We start from the raw sequence: 17,304 nt of genomic DNA on the forward strand, positions 1-17,304 counted from the left end.
TTGAGTTGCTCAGTTGTGTGACTCTCTTGCAACCCCATGGGCTGCGGCCCATCAGACTCCCCTCTCTATGGGATTTCCCAGGCAAGAATACTGGAGTGGGTTGCCATTTCCTTCTCCAGAGGGTCTTCCCGAGCCAGGGACTGAATCCAAGTCTCCTGCACTGGGGGTGGATTCTTTACCATGGAACCACCTACAGCAGCCTTATTTTGGTTAGCTCTGACATGGTCTACCTTTTCTGTTCCTTTTATTTTCAGACATTTATGACTGTACATAAAGTATGTCTGTGGTAAACAGCGAAAGAGGAGGAAAAAAACTCCTGGTAAATGTATCGAGTAAGAGTTGTCCAGATGAAATCTGGGGTGGGGGTGGGTGGTTAAGCTCAGGGAAGGCCCTCCTTACCACTCTCCATGTGAGCCCTTGGTTCCAGAAGGACGAACCCTCCTCCAGACTGAACAGGGTGCCCCCAATGGGGGCCCCAAAAGCCGCAGCAACTCCAGCAGCTGCCCCTGCTGATACAAAGTCCCGCTTGTCTCTGAGGGGTGGAGAGAGAGATGGTTTATCTGAGAAACAGTCCTCAGGCTGCAAAGGGCAGTTTTCTCACTTCCTTATGCACTGACATCTTATTATCTCGAGACCCAAAAACAGTCAGGCCTCACAAAGGGCTTCGGTTTCTGCCAAACTGACTCGGCACTGAACACAGTTCACTAACCAGCCAGATGCTCTCCCCCATTGAACTCCGCCAGGCAGGGGGTTCCCTGATGTTAGTCAACTCCAAGCATGTACTCTCAGAAGGCAGGTTGAAGATTTCCGGTGTCACCACTGAGCCACTGGCTCCCTAGACCTTCCTTCCAGAAAGCCCAATACCAGAGAAAATGGCCAAGTGTGGCTGCAAGCAGAAGGACAGGTGACAGTGCCCGGCAGGAAGGTGAGAAGGTGGACCCCAACCCGGGTGTGAGCCCCTGACTGCAGGGCCTTGCCAGGCATGCAGGTCAGTAATACCTGCAAATTGCACAGGGTGCAGAGACCTTGCAAGCCTGAAGTGGCGGACGAAGTAAATAAACTCCAATCTCGATAATAGGCCAACGGACTTTCTTGGTTGTATTTTTGATTTGGCCCATGTTCTTTGTTGCCAGAGATGCTTCTAGGCCCCAGGTTATGGCAAAACAGAAGCTGTGATACCTGCTTGCCCCTTGTGCTCCTAATCTTCAGAAAAATAATTCAAAGCCCATCTCCTTCCTGACGGTCGGGTTCTGCATGCAGCCTACCCAAGCTGGGGAGACCGTGAGCCCGGTTACAGCAAGTACAAGATCTCAGTGGCAATAAACGAACAGCTTGTTTTTATAAAAAACAAAAACACCCCAATTTCTAACCTTTCCATACCTGTCACTTCGAAAATAGGGGAAATTAAACTGGATCTTTCGTAAGGAGATGCTCTGAAACTAGAATGGGAGAAAACAGAGTTAGGGAGGGGCCAGAGGCTGCAGGAAGCCACAGCACTGAGAGTCCCCGCAGCCTGACTGCTCCTGGGCAGGAGCCACAAGGAGGAGAGTCTAGGACAGCAGCTGCTAAAAGAGGTGACTTTGAAGAGGAACTTCTTTCCTACCCCCGGATTCCTAGGCTCTTCAGAAACTGCATTTTGTACATAGTCAACAAGTCTGAAAGGAAAAGGGGAAACAGCTGGGTGAAGGGTGGAGAGAAACGGAAAGCTGCTATGGAAGACAACGTGAGCTCTGCTTGGGGCAGTCACCAGGAAGAGCCAAGTGACTGCCTGACAAAGTCTCAGACTACCGCCCCATCCTGGCCTGGCCTCCTTCTACCTCTCAGCTTACTTCCTAGAGGCCGGTGCATGGAGATGAGATGAGGCAGTAACAGGAGAGATCAAAAGATGGGCTCTGGACGACAGGGACTTCTCTCCTTCTCCTGGACAACACGATGACCACAGCCAACTCCCTCCCTTAGAATGTGAGACATAAACTGTTTACAAGTGACAGTTCACAAGGAACTGAGACTTTCCTCTGTGGACCAGCCTATGAGAAGGGGAGTCTGGGAGTCCCGAGTGAGCCCTTTGGCCTCCCTGAGCCTCAGCTCCTCATCTAGGAATGATGATGAAGAGGACAACCAAACCCGAGGGGGCTTTTTTCTGGTTGGGCCACATGGCTTGTGGGATCTTAGTTCCCCAACCAGGGATGGGACCCGGGCCCATGGCAGTGGAAGCTCAGAGTCCTAACCACTGGACTCACCAGGGAAGTCCCTGAAGTGGCTTTAAAGAAGAGAGGAGATGGGACAAGAGAGTCTGGCCCAGATGGCACCTGATGAACAGCAGCTGTTATTCCCTTGCTGCATCCAATGGTATCAGCGTTGGCCTGTGCCTGAAACCATCATAGCCAAGGCTTCCAGCCTCTCGAGACGCTCTGCAAGCCACCCTGTGTGCAGGTGCTTGGCAACGACTGTGGGAGCACCAGGTAACTTTTGTTTGAACTTTCTCTCTGTTCCATTTCTACTCCCAGGACCCCACAGGGCCCCAGTACAACCTCCAGGTACCAGCTACCTGCTCTCCTGGGAGATAGACCTCATAGTTTCTCATCAACCCAAACTGATAATGGAGACCACGGCCACGTTAGGGTGCTCTTGATGGATTTTTTTCCAATTTTAACCACGGACACGCCCCTGCCCAGGAGGCCCACTCTGAAGGCCAATTAGCCCCCGACAGCCCATCAAGCCTTACCTGTGGGAGGCCAGCCCCCACCACTGCTCCACTGTGGATCATGGGGCCTTCCTTCCCCACAAAGAGCCCTGGGAACAGGTGGAAAAAGGCAAGACAATCTATCAGCACAGAACAATCTTTGTTACATAGACCTTTCTCTTGACAACTATAAAACAGAGGTGATCAAGCGACTTGCTAACAGTAAGAGTGAGTCAAATCCCCATCAAATAAGAGAAAGTAACCTTGAAATTCTAAATTTGGGGTCAGCAAATCATAGCCTGTGGGACAAGACAGGCTTGCTGCCTATTTTTATACAGCCCAAGAGCTCAGAATGGTTTTTTACATTCTCGAATGGATACATTTGAAGTGGTTATATAAGTTTAAGCACCTACATAATAGCTCCTTTTTGCCACTTGGCCCACAAAGCCTAAAATATTTACCATCTGGCACAAAAATCTTGCTGACTTTGCTAAAAGCCAACTCCACAAACCAACTAGACAGACGCTCTACTTTGAAACTCAATGGTGCGCTGGTCAGACAGCTCTGAATGGTAACTTATTAACAGCATTTACATTTAAAAACTAACTCATCAACAAAAAGTACAGAGATCTGTTTGAGGGCAGAAACTTCAAGGCCACATCTGCTTAATGTACACCCATAATGATTCTTGTCGCCTTCACCCCTGGAAGGCTTGAAGGATAAAGGTCAGGAAGATGCTTTGAAGACTTCCCTGGTGGTCTTCTGGCTAAGACTCCAAGCTCCCAATGCAGGGGACCTGGGCTTGATCCCTGGTCAGGAAGTAGATTCCACATGCTACAACCAAAAAGATCCTGTGTGCTGCAAATAACAGGGCTTCTGAGGTGGTGCAATAAAGAAATGGCGCCTGCTAACACAGGAAATGCAGGAGATGCGGGTTTGATCCCTGTGTTGGGAAGATCCCCTAGAGGAAGAAATGGCAACCCACTCCAATATCCCTGCTTGGAGAATCCCAGAGACAGAGGAGCCTGTCAGGCTACAGTCCACAGGGTCACAAAGAGCTGGACACGACTGAAGATGCTTGCACACCCCAAATAAGACCCAGCGTAGCCAAATAAATAAATAAATATTTTTAAAAAAGAAAAAAAAGGAAGAAAGACCCTCCTGACCTCCAGCCACACCGAACAGCACTCCAAAGACTTTGCAGAGCAGGGTTCGGAGACGCACGATTCCAGGCACTTTCACGCCATTCAGATAGCATTTGATCTCGGGGATCCCAGAACCGGCTGCCACTGGCTGAGGGGGAGAGCAGGCATACTGAGAAACTCAGAACCCACTGGCCTCATCCTGGACAGCACCACACTCAGTAGGCCTGATGCATTTCTAACAAGTTCCTGGTGATTTAACATCTCTTGAGAGGGGAGGCTTTTCAACAATCAATCTGTTCAGTTCAGTTGCTCAGTCGTGTCCGACTCTTTGCGACCCCATGAACCGCAGCATGCCAGGCCTCCCTGTCCATCACCAGCTCCTGGAGTCTTCCCAAACCCATGTCCATCGAGTCGGTGATGCCATCCATCCATCTCATCCTCTGTCATCCCCTTCTCCTCCTGCCCTCAATCTTTCCCAGGATCAGGGTCTTTTCAAATGAGTCAGCTCTTCGCATCAGGTGGCCAAATACTGCCCTTTATTTCCAGAGATTCTTACCTCATTTGTCTAAGCTGGTCACTTTTAAAGTGTTTTAAGGTTTAAAGCATCTGTTATTCTAAGGTGTTTTTAGAGTTCCCCAGGTGTTTCTTCTAATGTGCTGCCAAGGTTGAGAAGCAACCTTCCAGTCTAGATTGTTCCCCTTTCATCTCCCCAGAGCCTGAAACCACTTTCAGAAAACCTAAGTGAAAGAGAGATCACTTTTTCTACAGGAATCTATACTCTTAAGACTAAATCAGTGTCTTGACATTTTGGAAATGGAGAAGGAGAAAAATGGAGAACCACCTCATGAGCAAGAGGCAAGACCCCCACTGCCTCATCCCCATCACACCTCACCTCAATTAGGACAAGAAGGCTTGCGAAGAAGACAAACGTCAAGTTGAAACCCAAGAGTTCCAGGAGGGACAGTGCAAGACAGCCTTTCTGGCTGCACTCCTCCACCGCTGCAGACATGGGGTTAAGGAAAAGGAGCCTGCCAGCAGGGGTGGTCCTGCCACCACTAGATATGAAGCAGTTTCTCTTCCTCTGAAGCATGCGGGCTGCTTACTGCACTTCTTCCTGTTTTCCACATATAAACTTCACAAAAACACAACTGTCTGAGATATCTTCTCATTGGTGTTTTCAGTCATTAAGTCACGTCTGACTCTTTCGCAACCCCATGGACTGTAGCCTGCTGGGCTCCTCTGTCCAAGGGATTTCCCAGGCAAGAATACTGGAGTGGGTCTCCATTTCCTTCTCCAGGGGATGTTCTCAACCCAGGGGTAGAAACCGCGACTCCTGCATGGGCAGGCGTTGAGCCACCTGGGAAGCCTTTGTCTCCTACACTAGGAACCATTTTAAAATCATGAAATACTTCAAACATTACAAGATGTATAAACATCTATACCCTCAGAGCCTTAACAAATCTCAGTGTTAAGCCACATCTGCTCCAGGTGCTTTTCGAAAATTAAAACACTAGATACCATTCAAAACAGCAACAAAACCCCTTGTGTTTCCCTCTCTCCTGGAAAAACCCCCTAACCTGAACCCTTGCACATCCTCCCTGGAACATGCCCATGTGCATCCACACTGTTCTGAGTGTTTCTGAAATTGAAACACTCAGATGATGCATCTTCTACCCTTGCCTTCTCTCCCTCAACACTTTCTGAGAATTAGCCATGTTGATCTAAAAGCTCTGGTTCAATTTAACTATGTGAAATTAAAATTACACCATCTGAATTACAACTGGCCCACTAGCCCCTCTGGTGTGACAGCAGTGTTTTGCAATCCGAGGTGCAATGAACATCTCTGTGCATGCCTGAGGGCCACCCCTAGAACACAAACACAGGAGTCAGGGGCGCCACCTTCCTGTGTATCTAATTTTCACTTCCCTGCTGGTGGTGAGGTAAGCGCTCTTCCACAGGTAATTTTCCTCTTCTGAGAACTGTCTGCTCACATCCTTTGTACGTTTTTCTACCGAGCTGTTTCGGCTTTTTTCTTAACTGAGTTGCCGTTCTCCCTCTATTATGGATACTAGTTATTTGTCTCTTAAATGCACAGAGAATCACTTCTCCTAAGCTGTAAACTTGTTTTTCAGTTTGTTTATGGGGTTTTATTGTCTGAGTTTTTTTTTTTTTTTTTGGCGTGTGTATAAACAAAATGTTTACTTTGATGTCATCAAGTTTATTGATCTTCATGCCTTCTGGAGTTCTTAGAAATTACTCCCCGGTCTTGATGTTACAGTCTCTTCAAATGTTGTTTTGCCTATTTACATCTTTAATCCATCTGGAATTAATGTATAGTACAAAGTAAGAATCTAATTTTGAATTCTTCCAGATGGGTAACCAATCTCCCAGCATCTTTTATTAACAAACCCATCCTTTCTCACTGACTTATAATATTAACTCTCTCACTCACTGCATTGCTGTATGTGTGTGGGCCAGTTTCTGCTTCTCTATTACTTTCCACTGGTCTAATTGGGTGTTCTTGTACCAATATGACACTGGGTTAAATACTGTATCTTAAATTACGTGAATCTTGACATCTAGGATGGCTAGTCCCATCTGCTGTTCAAAGCTGTCTCAGATACTTTGGGCTCTTTATGATTCCACACAAATTTAGGAAGAGAATTTTCAAGTTCCATGAACAATTCTAGTGAGACTTTCCTTGGAACCACAATCAGTTCACAGACTGATGAGAAAAAACAGGTATCTGGGCTTCCTGTGTTACTACCATGACCACGAGCATCTTTCTATTCAAGTCTTCCTCTGTGTCCTTTGATAATAATGAAAAACTTTAAACCCAAGTGGCCAATAAGTAGCTCTTCAAAGATCACGTCTGTAAACTCATTTCTGTATGGGAAAGCAGGGTGAGCAACCACACATGTTGGGGAACACTGTGACCCCTGTAAAGGATACACGCCTGCACCACTCCAAACTTGAGCTGCGTGAAGAGCCGGGCAAAGAAGTCCACGAAAAGACCCACCTGGGAAGAGGACAAGAGCTGTCACCTGAGTTTCCACGCTGTCATAGGCACTCCCCTGGAAACACAGCCTCCCACCCCCCACCGCTTGTTCTTGTTGGTCACACGCACCCATGCTACCAACAGGCCATGTGTGAACAGGCCTTTCCTTAGTCAAGGAGTGCCCCACCTGAGTCTGGTCCCACAGCCCTTCTGAGGACAAAAGAAGGGGTGTAGCTAAGTTGTCAGAAGGAGAGTTACAACACATAGGGATAAGAATAAAACAAGAACCTAAGACCAAGGAAGACTGAGAGCGCTTAGAAACAGCACAGAGGCGTGTGAGGGCCTGCTCTGCTCTTCCAAAGGCAGGGTCAAAAGAAGAAATCCAAACACATTTTCAGTGATCCTTAGCTGGGTAAGTGTAGAAAGGATTAGGGTATCAGAATATTACTTTGAAAGCCAGTACCTACTCAGAAGTAGTATACGCCTCTTGCACGTCTGTAGTTATTCATTCGCTAAGTTATGTCCGAGTTTTTGCAACCACCTTGACTGCAGCACGCCAGGCTCCTGTCCTCCACTATCTCTCAGAGTTTGCTCACGTTCTTGTCCATTGATGATGCCATCCAACCATCTCATCCTCTGTCACCCTCTTCTCCTTCTGCCCTCAATCTTTCCCAGTATCGGGACTTTTTTCCAATGGGTCAGCTCTTTGCATCAGGTGGCCAAAGTATATTCAGGACTGATTTCCTTTAGGATTGACTGGTTTGATCTCCTTGCATTCCAAGCGACTCTCCAGAGTCTTCTCCACCACAATTCAAAAGCATCGATTCTTTGGCACTCCGTTATTACCATTTCATAAGTCATGACTTTGATTTATAACCATTGTATAGCCAATGGTTAGCCTGGTGAATAAGAGAAAACCACTCCTGTTCCACTAGCTCACTATCTGAAGTGCATGCTCAGGACTTCAGAGAACTGGGAAGACTTCTGACCATGTGAATTCAGGATCAAAGGCTTTGTGCCTTTAACTCTGGTCTTCCCACAAACCAGTGCTTGGGGGCTTTTAAATACTGAAACAATAAACAGATCAAAGGAGAAGAGAGCCAGCAGCAAGAGGAGATGGTTGCTACATTATTAAGGCAGGTCTGCTTTCCCACAACAGGAGGATGTTCAGTGGAGTTGCTAGAGTTTGACATGACAGTTGCAGAAAGACTAACACCTATATGGCTAGTGACTATGCTTATTACAGGGTAATCTGCAACCAGGCAACTATATAGCAAAATAAAACAATTACATCAGCCCACGGTGCCCCCACAATGGCAGAACACTATCAAAGAGGCCTCCTGAATGCTATTAATCTTAAATAGTAAGATGTTCCTTGATCTCTTAATTTACTACAGTAAAAATCTGAAATTAAAACCTGTGGTCAGTTCTTGTGGCTATGTTATGTTTAAATATGTATTTACACTTAATGGGTATGTTACGTAGAATTAAGTTTGAAACCTGTGGTTAATTCTAGAGAAAGGTGATTAACAGGCTACTGCTTAAGAATACATATACAGTGTTATGGGCTAATGTTTGTGGTCTCCCCTGCCCACTCCCAAATTCATATGTTGAAATGCTAACCTCCTCTAATTAGGACGTGGGAGGGGGCTCTGTAGGTAATTAGGCCATGAATAGGATTAGTGTCCTTATAAAAGAGACCCCAGAGAGCTCCCTTGCCTCTCCTGCCACCTGAAGACAAGGCAAAAAGACGCCCATGTGTGAATGACAAATTGGGCCCTCACCAGACACCAGATCTGTTGGCCTGGACGTTCCAGACCCCAGAACTATGAAAAGTAAATGCCTGTTGTTTAAACCCCTCAGTCCATGGTACTTTTGCTATAGCAGTCTGGATGGATGAAGACAATCCCCTTTTCTAACAACGTATTGACAAAAATCAGATTTGACATATATCATTTGGATTACAAACTCTTCCAGCTTCTCTGCTCTGGGTTGAAGCACAGTGAGTCAGCAGTTATGGTTCCAGACTTTTGCTATGACAATCTTTGGTGATGTTTCATGACTTCTTCTCGTCTGGGATTCATCTGTGAACGTGCTGACCCAGAACCCTGTGCACTCAGGCGTATTCCTCTACCCACAACTGCCAGCTCTACCTTCTAGGTAAAATGAGCAATGTTCAGGGAAGAGGGATGGCGTAATGAGTTCACGGAGATCCGCGATGTCCTGTTTACTAGCATGCTGTGCTTGAGCAAAGAGCATAATAGCCACACTTTTGTTCTCATCATGTTGCTTTCTCCCTGCAGAGTGACCTCAGCATCCACTAAGCACTCTCCCCACTCTGCCATCTACCTAATGGGACCACATAACAAAGGACAGGTCTTGAGCAAGACTTCGAGTGCTTTAAAGGGCATCAGCGTTGCATGGCTCACTTTCATTTCATAAATTGAAAAGTATAAAAAAAGTATCAGGATTATACTTAAAAAAGAAAGAAAGAAAAAAGGCATTCTCTGTTATAAGGACAAATGACTTATCTGCCAGACTGGCGCATGCCCTCTGCCCTCTGCTGCCCCTTGGCCCACGATCTCCCCGCCTGCTCACCAGACCAGTGCAGACTCCAATGGCAAACACCATCATCCACTTGACTGCCTCATACTTGCGACCTTTCTGTTCACAAAGGAAAAGAATGACTCAGGATTATGATGGCAGCAAGGAGGGACTACATCTCAGCCAACCAGTGTCAGACTAAATTCCACATGGACAGCAAGCACAGAGATGATGTCTGGTGTGACAGGTAAGCTTTACAATGCAAGAATGACGAATGCGAAGGGCCAGGCCAGGTGCACTGACAGTGGACATGCTGGCTGGCAGGCTGAAGGACTAAGGAACTAATAGATTTAGTTAATAGACAGTATTAATAGACATCCCATGAAAAGGGTTAAGAGTCCAAAGGTTAAGGAAAATCACTAAAGTATTTAGAACAAAAAAGAGGCTGTCCAAAAGAGACACAGATGTATAGAAAAGTCTTTTGGACGGTGTGGGAAAAGGTGAGGGTGGGATGATTTGAGAGAATAGCATTGAAATTTGTACATTATCACATGTGAAACAGATCGCCAGTCCAGGTTCGATGCATGAGACAGAGTGCTCAAGGGTGGGATGGGGAGGGAGGTGGGCGGGGGGTTCAGGATGGGGAACACATGTACACCCATGGCTGATTCATGTCAATGTATGGCAAAAACCACTACAATACCGGAAAGTAATTAGTCTCCAATTAAAATAAATAAATTAAAAAAAGAAAAAGAGGCTGTCATAAAACCTACTTGGTCCCAAAAGATCAATAAGAAACTCACCTTATTATCCATAGTCTCCAAAACTTCCAGATAAGGGTCATTGATACAGCGATCATAATCCAAACTCTGAAAGAGGGATGTGTGAATAAAGAAAAAGTCATAAGCAGATAGGAAGAATTACCATAACCTGGAAAGGATAAATCTTCCAGTTCCCACCACTCAAAGCACTGATGGCCAGAGCTGCACTCAGGAGGGGACTGTTAGAAACACAGACTCTTAGACTCCCTCAGGTCCTTCTTAATCAAAATCACTTACATGGACGTTTCAGCAGCACCCCTGTAGGTGAATACTTTATGCTTTAGGAAGTTTTAAACTACATATTTTTAAGTGTCCTGTTTCTGCCAAACACTAAAAGACCTCATGCCCTCACTGGTGCTACCCAACTTACTCCATTAATGAACAAATGCTTCCATTAACCAGAACCAAATTAATTTAGCAAGTCTAATTTTAAGTATCTTCTGCAGTTAGCATCTGTGAAAAAGGTGAGTCACAAGACAAACGTGGAGACTGTTTTAAAAAACAACTTCCAGTTTATGTTAGGAAGAGGCACAGATCCAGCCTGGCTCCTAAAACAGTTCCTTAAACTTCACAGAACACAGCAGTTCTGCAAACGATCTGCAGGTGTGCCAGGGGCATTTCTGAGGAACAATTCAAAGGAAGTGATTTTATTTCTACATCATGCACAAGCAGCAACAGTCTGGCACCAAAGGAAAACAGTCTGCTGTGTGCTCTCTCCCCGTAACCTGTTGCTACCTACACATGAGCTAGTGAACAAACTTGGACACTGGCCCGGTGGCCACACTCCCACACAGGGGTTCAGAGTCAGCCACTAAACCAACGCAGGTGTGACGTGTGACAGTTCATTCCATTTCTGTGACTACCCAAAGTCCAAATTTCTTTTCCAAAACGGTCCTGGAGTAGCAGCAGGTGACTGATCAAATCAACTGTTATCCACCCAGTATGGAAGACTATGTAGTCATAGGGCTTCCCAGGTGATACTAGTGGTAAAGAACCTGCCTGCCAATACAGGGGATGTAAGAGACTCGGGTTGGGAAGATTCCCTGCAGGAGGGCATGGCAACCCACTTCAGTGTTCTTGCCTGGAGAATCCCATGGACAGAGGAGCCTGGCAGGCTACAGTCCACAGGGTTGCACAGAGTTGGACACGACTGAAGTGACTTAGCATGCACACATTCATGTAGCCATTAAAAGAATTTGGACAGGTTTTCAAGGACAGATGTGGCCAATGTGCAAAGATTAAGTAAAAAAGGCAAGATGCAAAATAAATAAATAAAGGCAGATGCAGATTAAATGGTGTAATAGCATCTTATTTTGATTAAACAAAGATTTGTATGTCAGCATACAATAGAAAACATTTGGGAAAACCGTTCACAATGGTTAACTCTGAGGTGGTATTTCAGTAGCCACTCACATCTGGATATTACTTAAAATTCTCCAGGCAAATATGGTGAACATTCTTTTATATTAGAAACAAAACTGTCTGCCTGATTATAAAATGAAAAAAAAAAAACAATCAGGAAAAATATCAACCAGTAAACAATATTTCTGCTGGGAAACTAGACCCATCAGTGAATGATTAAACATGTTTATCTAGTGATAATATATATATACACAAATACATCACATATACACACACATACATACACACACACACACAGACACACACACAGACACACACACACACATACAGTAAACCCTTGAACAACAAAGAGGTTAGGGGAAGCAACTTTCCACACAGGTAAAAATCCACATTTTGCTATTTCTCTCTCAAAAATGAAGAATTTGATAAATGGCTCAACCAAGGACAAGAAGCTGAAATAATGTGGATAGAATCAGGACTCAACCCTAGTTCTTTAGATTCCACACCTTGTGATCTCTAATGGAACACAAATTTTTCCCCACACTTAAAGATCTGTAAAATGAAAATACAGTATTTATTGAAAAAAAAAAAGACCTTGCATATAAGTGGAACTGAGCACTTTAAACTCATGTTGTTCAAGGGTTAACTGTATGTCCACGCACATATACATATATGTGTATGTATATACACGTTTTAATCAATTAAGGACATCACATTCTAGGAACAAATGGGAAAAAATTAACATGATGAAAAATATGATATCCTTCATGCCCAACATGCATAAAAATCACTAGCAATTATTTGCTTGATGGTTCTAATAACATGGAATTCTCTAGGCCAAGAACACCAGGGTGGGTAGCCATTCCCTTCTCCAGGGGATCTTCCCAACCCAGGTCTCCTGCACTGTAGGCGGATTCTTTACCAGCTGAGCTACCAGGGAAGCCCACTAAGGCAGGAAGGAGCACATTTTAGAAAGATCTTCAGCAGAAGGGTTTTCTAGTTGATCCCTCATAAATAAAATCTGAGCTGGCTTTTCTGAGTCAATGCCTAACTAAACTTGCTCTTACAGCAGATGCTCTCAAGAAGATGGTTAATTGAGAAATATTAATGACTCACATGGAAGAATATTAACCCATAAAATTTACACAAATATGCATATCAGGTGAGAGTAAATGCATTACTGATGAGTGCAACTTAGCAAAAAGAGTGAAGGGACAGAAGATCAATGGAGGAGACATGCAGTGTTGAGATCCCAGGAGGAGGATAACGGCTGGGACAGCATTGGTTGTAACCATCAGAATGATATCACCAGGTTCAAGGGGGGATGGCAAGGTGACAGCACGAAATGGATCATCATACTAATTCTTGCAAATCTTTCTACTGTGTACAAGCAAACACGTATTTAAGAGTTATGGGACTTCCTTGATGGTCCAGGGACTAAGACTCCATGCTCCCAAAGCAGGGGGCCCAGGTTCCATCCCTGGTCAGGGAACTAGACCCCACATGCTGCAACTAAGAGTTTGCATGCCTTGACAAAGATTCAAGGTCCCGCTTGCTGCAACTAAGACCTGGCGCAGCCAAATAAATAAAATAAATTAATTATTTTTAAGAAGAAATATGAGACAATACATCACTGGATATAGTGCTTTTTGATTGATTAAAAGCACTCACATCAGAGTAACACATTATACCACTGCGGTACAGTTGGCAAATTTTAGACTCTTAAAATTATTTTGTTGAGTCAATTGCAAGGGGAAAAAAAAAAGATGAGACAACAAAACAAAGATGAAACAACAAAACAAAGATAAAGGTGGAATCTACTTCATCTCAAACCTATTTGACTTAAAAGATGTATCAAACAAGTGCAACATTAGGACCTTACTTGGAACCCAATTCAAACAAACTATGAAAAAGTACTTATGACTTTATAAGTACTTATATAAATACTTTATAAGTATTTATAAGACAACTGGAAAACCCAAACACTGGTTGTTTGATATCAAGGACTTATTGTGAATTTCTTAGGTGTGAAAAATGGCACTGGCTTATGATAGGGAAAAAACTGTCCTTATCCACTAGAGACTTGAACTGAATTATTTATGGGTGAAATGATATGATGTACAGACTTTTCTTCAAGATAATATGGGAACGGGGAAGTGGATGGGTGCACACATGAAACAAGGTTAGGCATGACTGAACAATGCTGTCTGATGAGTACAGGGGGTTTTCAGTGTACTATTCTGCCCATTTTGTCTACATTTATGATTTGTAGCTTCTCATGGAACTTAAAAGAAAAAAAGTTCCATGAGAAGCTACAAATCATAATAGATACACTAAATTCTACAGCAAGAGTAGATAAAATATTAGCAAGAAAATTAGTCTGGGTATGTTATTGCTCTAGAATACTGAATTTTTTAAGTACGTGGTATTTTTTTTTTTAAGTCATTAAGTATAGACACGATTAATCTCACTTTGGGAATTAGTTCTAAGAAAGCAATTAAACAAGAAAGGACAGTCACCACCACGCAATTCATAACATAGAAAAGTCAGATAAAAAACATTATCTTATTTCATAGACAATGAAATACTATTTCCTCGTTTAAAAATGAATTACAGAAAAGTATCTATTGATAAACAAAAATCTGTTATAACCTGGGAGGGAAAACCATGTTAAAATAGTGTATCTAGTAGAATTTCATTTTGTTTAAAAGAAGGCATGGAAAAGGACGTTTAGTAAAGTGAATAGTCATCTTTTCATGAACAGGATTGTAGATTTTTCCCTTGCTTCTTTTTGCAAATCATATGAAAATCCTCTATCACAACCATGGCTTGTTTTTGCCATTTCAAAAGTCATAGTAATGTCACTATAAGCTGACTAAATAATAAAAGGTATACTCTAGCAGCACTGACCTTAGTGCTCCCCACCACACAAAACACACACACACTCTGTCTCTGAGTCCCGTGCATGAAGTCAGGAACTATAACCAAGAACTGACAATTCCAAGAGAAGCTGCTTGGGCAGGAAACAATCATCTGAAAACTCAGTTCTCTTAGAAGAAAAGCAAGGCTTCCTGGTTCACACCTGTTTACAAGCAAATGCTCTCAGTGGCTTTGACTCTGGGTCTCTACAAGTTACAAAAGCAAACAGTCTAATGGCAAACACATGCTCTAACCAGGTTAAGGTGCAATAGATTGATGAAAGCCTGGAGACACACTCAGACCCTGCTTTGAGGCTAAAATGAGAAAAGGGTTTCTTAAACAGCCCCTTCTGACAAAGAAGTTATCTCTTACCTACTCACTCCCTGGAAGAGAAGGTCATAGAGCATCTCTGGTTGGAATCCTAATGCTTTTGCTTCCGTCTGAAGTGAGCTGGTCACTCATTTCTTCTGTTACCCAAGACAGCATCTAAGAATCTTACCTCATAGTCTTTCCTTGGAAGGATCTCATCCTCCTCCTCCTGTGTTTCTCCAAGGATGGTCTAGAAAAACAAATACAGAGAAGGGAGACCCTTTCAATGTTTTTAAAAGTGGAAAGAGGCAGAGATATCTACTGAAATCAGATAAGAATTTCTAAATCCTCTGTAGCCATTATCATCAAAAGGGAACACCTAAAACCAACAAAAAAACCACTCTGGGATGGGGGTGATGCGGTGAGGGTATACAGTCATCAGCTGCGCTCTTCACTCCTACCATACATTCTTCAAATCACCACTCATCTTCAGGACACTTCAAAGATGTCACCTGCCAGCTTAAGAGGGAAAGAATTCAGGTTCCTTCTGACAACATGTGGAGTCTTACATCAGGAAATATTTGTCAACTCTGAGGATACAACTCAAGTTTTCCCAGGGTGCTTTGCAGAGGGAAGCTGGATTATCAGTGACCCAGAAAGGGTGAAGCATACAGTGACAGAGCGCTGGAAAAACTAAGCCAGCGGCATGATATGCAAAGTCCAGTGAAGGGGTTCATTCTGAAAATGCTCATTTCATTCAAAACTCCTTTTAGGTGGAAACTAAAAAATTAATATGGATGAGATTGACTAGAGCTGGCCTAGATCTTCCCTCATATTCCAGGGAGGGCTTATGAGAAAAGACCCCAGACTTGGGCACGTGAAGCCGGGCAGATGCTTCGAGAGCCCGGGGTGCGGAGCCCAGGCCCCACCCGCAGCCACCTGCGGGCCTAGCTCGACCCGGCCCCACCCCCGGCAACGCCTCTCGCAGTCTCTCAGCAACCGCCCCCTTCTCAGCCCGACTCCACCCGCTCCTTACCAGCTCCTCCGGGGTGCGGGTCTCACGGTCACCGCAGCAGCAGCACCACCTGCAGCAGCAGCACAGGGACCCTCTGCAACCCGCCATCTTCCTCCTTTACTGCCACTCTGGACCCCTCTGCCCACCTCCCTCCCACCCAGGGATCCGCGCCTCACGTGACTGGTCCCGGGAGTGTCACGTGGCCCTCTCGAGCTTGAGGATGGAGACGGGGAGTGGCTGCAGACGGGTGGGGCGAGGGGTCGCGTCACATGACGGCGGAGGGCCGGCTTCCAGCGAGATTTCTGGGCGCGGCCATGTTGGGGGCGGGGCTTCCGGGGGGTCCGCGAGGGCGGTTTCCGTCCTCTGCTCCCGCCTCCCTTAGCAACCTGACACCCGCGCCTCGCCTCCTCCCGAGCCCCGCCCCCTCCGCCGGAGCCTCATTAGCCGCCACGCCGCTGCGGAGGCCGCGAGCTCTGAGTCATCAGTGACCAGAGGGTGAGTGACGGCGAGGCGTATGTCGCCCGCAGGGGAGACCCGGGCCTTGGAGGCCACCCACCCGGGGGCGGGCTCTTGCGGGGGGCGCGGGGAGCGGTGAAGGCTGGCCAGCCCCCTCTGCACGCGCGCCCTCGGTGAGACTAATATAGCCCCCACTGACTGCCCTGCGACTCCCCCAACCCTGGAGCAGAGACTCAGTTTCGGCCCCCAACCTGGACGGAAGGACTTCAGGGCTGAGGCGGCCCTGAGATGTGGTGGTGACCCCATGCCCTGGGACCGGACTTGGGCCTAGGTTTCCGCCCTCGCCCGTGACCCAGTGACGCGGTGATTCTGTTCGCAGCGCGCCAGAGCGGCTGAACACCTTGAGAAGAGCCGAGGGCCGCTGGCACTGCTGTCCCCGACGCCCACTGCATCGGGCTACACACAAGTGCCCACCCGGGCCCCTCTAAGTGTGGTGGACTCCAGTATTTCCCCACTGTTCGGGGTGCCTGGCACCGATTAAGTAAGTGCTCATCAAATGGCAAAGGGGCTTCCCAGGTGGCTGAGTGGTAAAGGATCCACCTGCCAGAGCAGGAGAGGAGGAGACACCGGTGTGATCCTTGGGTCCAGAAGATCCCCTAGGGAAGGAAAGGACAACCCAATCCAGTATTTTTACCTGGGAAATCCCATGGACACGGGAGTCTGGCAGACTACATGGAGTCACAAAGAGTTGTACACACTGAGTGACTGAGCACGCACATCGATTGGTGGAGGGTTGTTTTGAGAACGATGTGACCTGGCCTGTTGGTGCCCAGTGAGTGCCAGTTGTTATTACCGGATGCCAGGCATTGGGATACCATAGGTAGAATACTTGGCCCTGGTCTCAGGGAACTGGGAAGAGGGGAGATAAACATGTGAATCCACAGCTGCAACAGGGTTCTTTGGGGTCCTAGCTTAAAATGAAAAGTGGTAGCACGTGAAAAAATGCTGAAACGAGTAGTGCCTAGTCAGAGCTAGGAAGTCTTCATGAACAA

General features: G+C 45.8%; 1 protein-coding gene across 2 annotated transcripts in view; it reads right to left on the reverse strand.

Annotated features, from left to right (window-relative positions):
• The window catches only part of CLCN6 (chloride voltage-gated channel 6), a 29,573-nt gene extending 13,669 nt beyond the window's left edge, over positions 1 to 15,904 (reverse strand). The window contains exons 1-10 of one of the 2 annotated variants that reach the window (XM_068986024.1): positions 15,818 to 15,904; positions 14,972 to 15,031; positions 10,174 to 10,239; positions 9,425 to 9,490; positions 6,781 to 6,847; positions 4,721 to 4,827; positions 3,850 to 3,976; positions 2,726 to 2,793; positions 1,381 to 1,439; positions 400 to 532 (exon numbers count right to left, since the gene is read on the reverse strand). In XM_068986024.1, the coding sequence (XP_068842125.1) occupies positions 400 to 532; positions 1,381 to 1,439; positions 2,726 to 2,793; positions 3,850 to 3,976; positions 4,721 to 4,827; positions 6,781 to 6,847; positions 9,425 to 9,490; positions 10,174 to 10,239; positions 14,972 to 15,031; positions 15,818 to 15,904 (840 nt within the window). The remainder of the gene's footprint in view (positions 1 to 399; positions 533 to 1,380; positions 1,440 to 2,725; positions 2,794 to 3,849; positions 3,977 to 4,720; positions 4,828 to 6,780; positions 6,848 to 9,424; positions 9,491 to 10,173; positions 10,240 to 14,971; positions 15,032 to 15,817) is intronic. The other variant, XM_068986025.1, reaches the window with a different exon arrangement.
• Between the last annotated feature and the right edge of the window lie 1,400 nt (positions 15,905 to 17,304).

The sequence above is a fragment of the Capricornis sumatraensis genome, chromosome 14 (genome assembly GCF_032405125.1).
Source record: "Capricornis sumatraensis isolate serow.1 chromosome 14, serow.2, whole genome shotgun sequence".
Classification (NCBI taxonomy): Eukaryota; Metazoa; Chordata; class Mammalia; order Artiodactyla; family Bovidae; genus Capricornis; species Capricornis sumatraensis.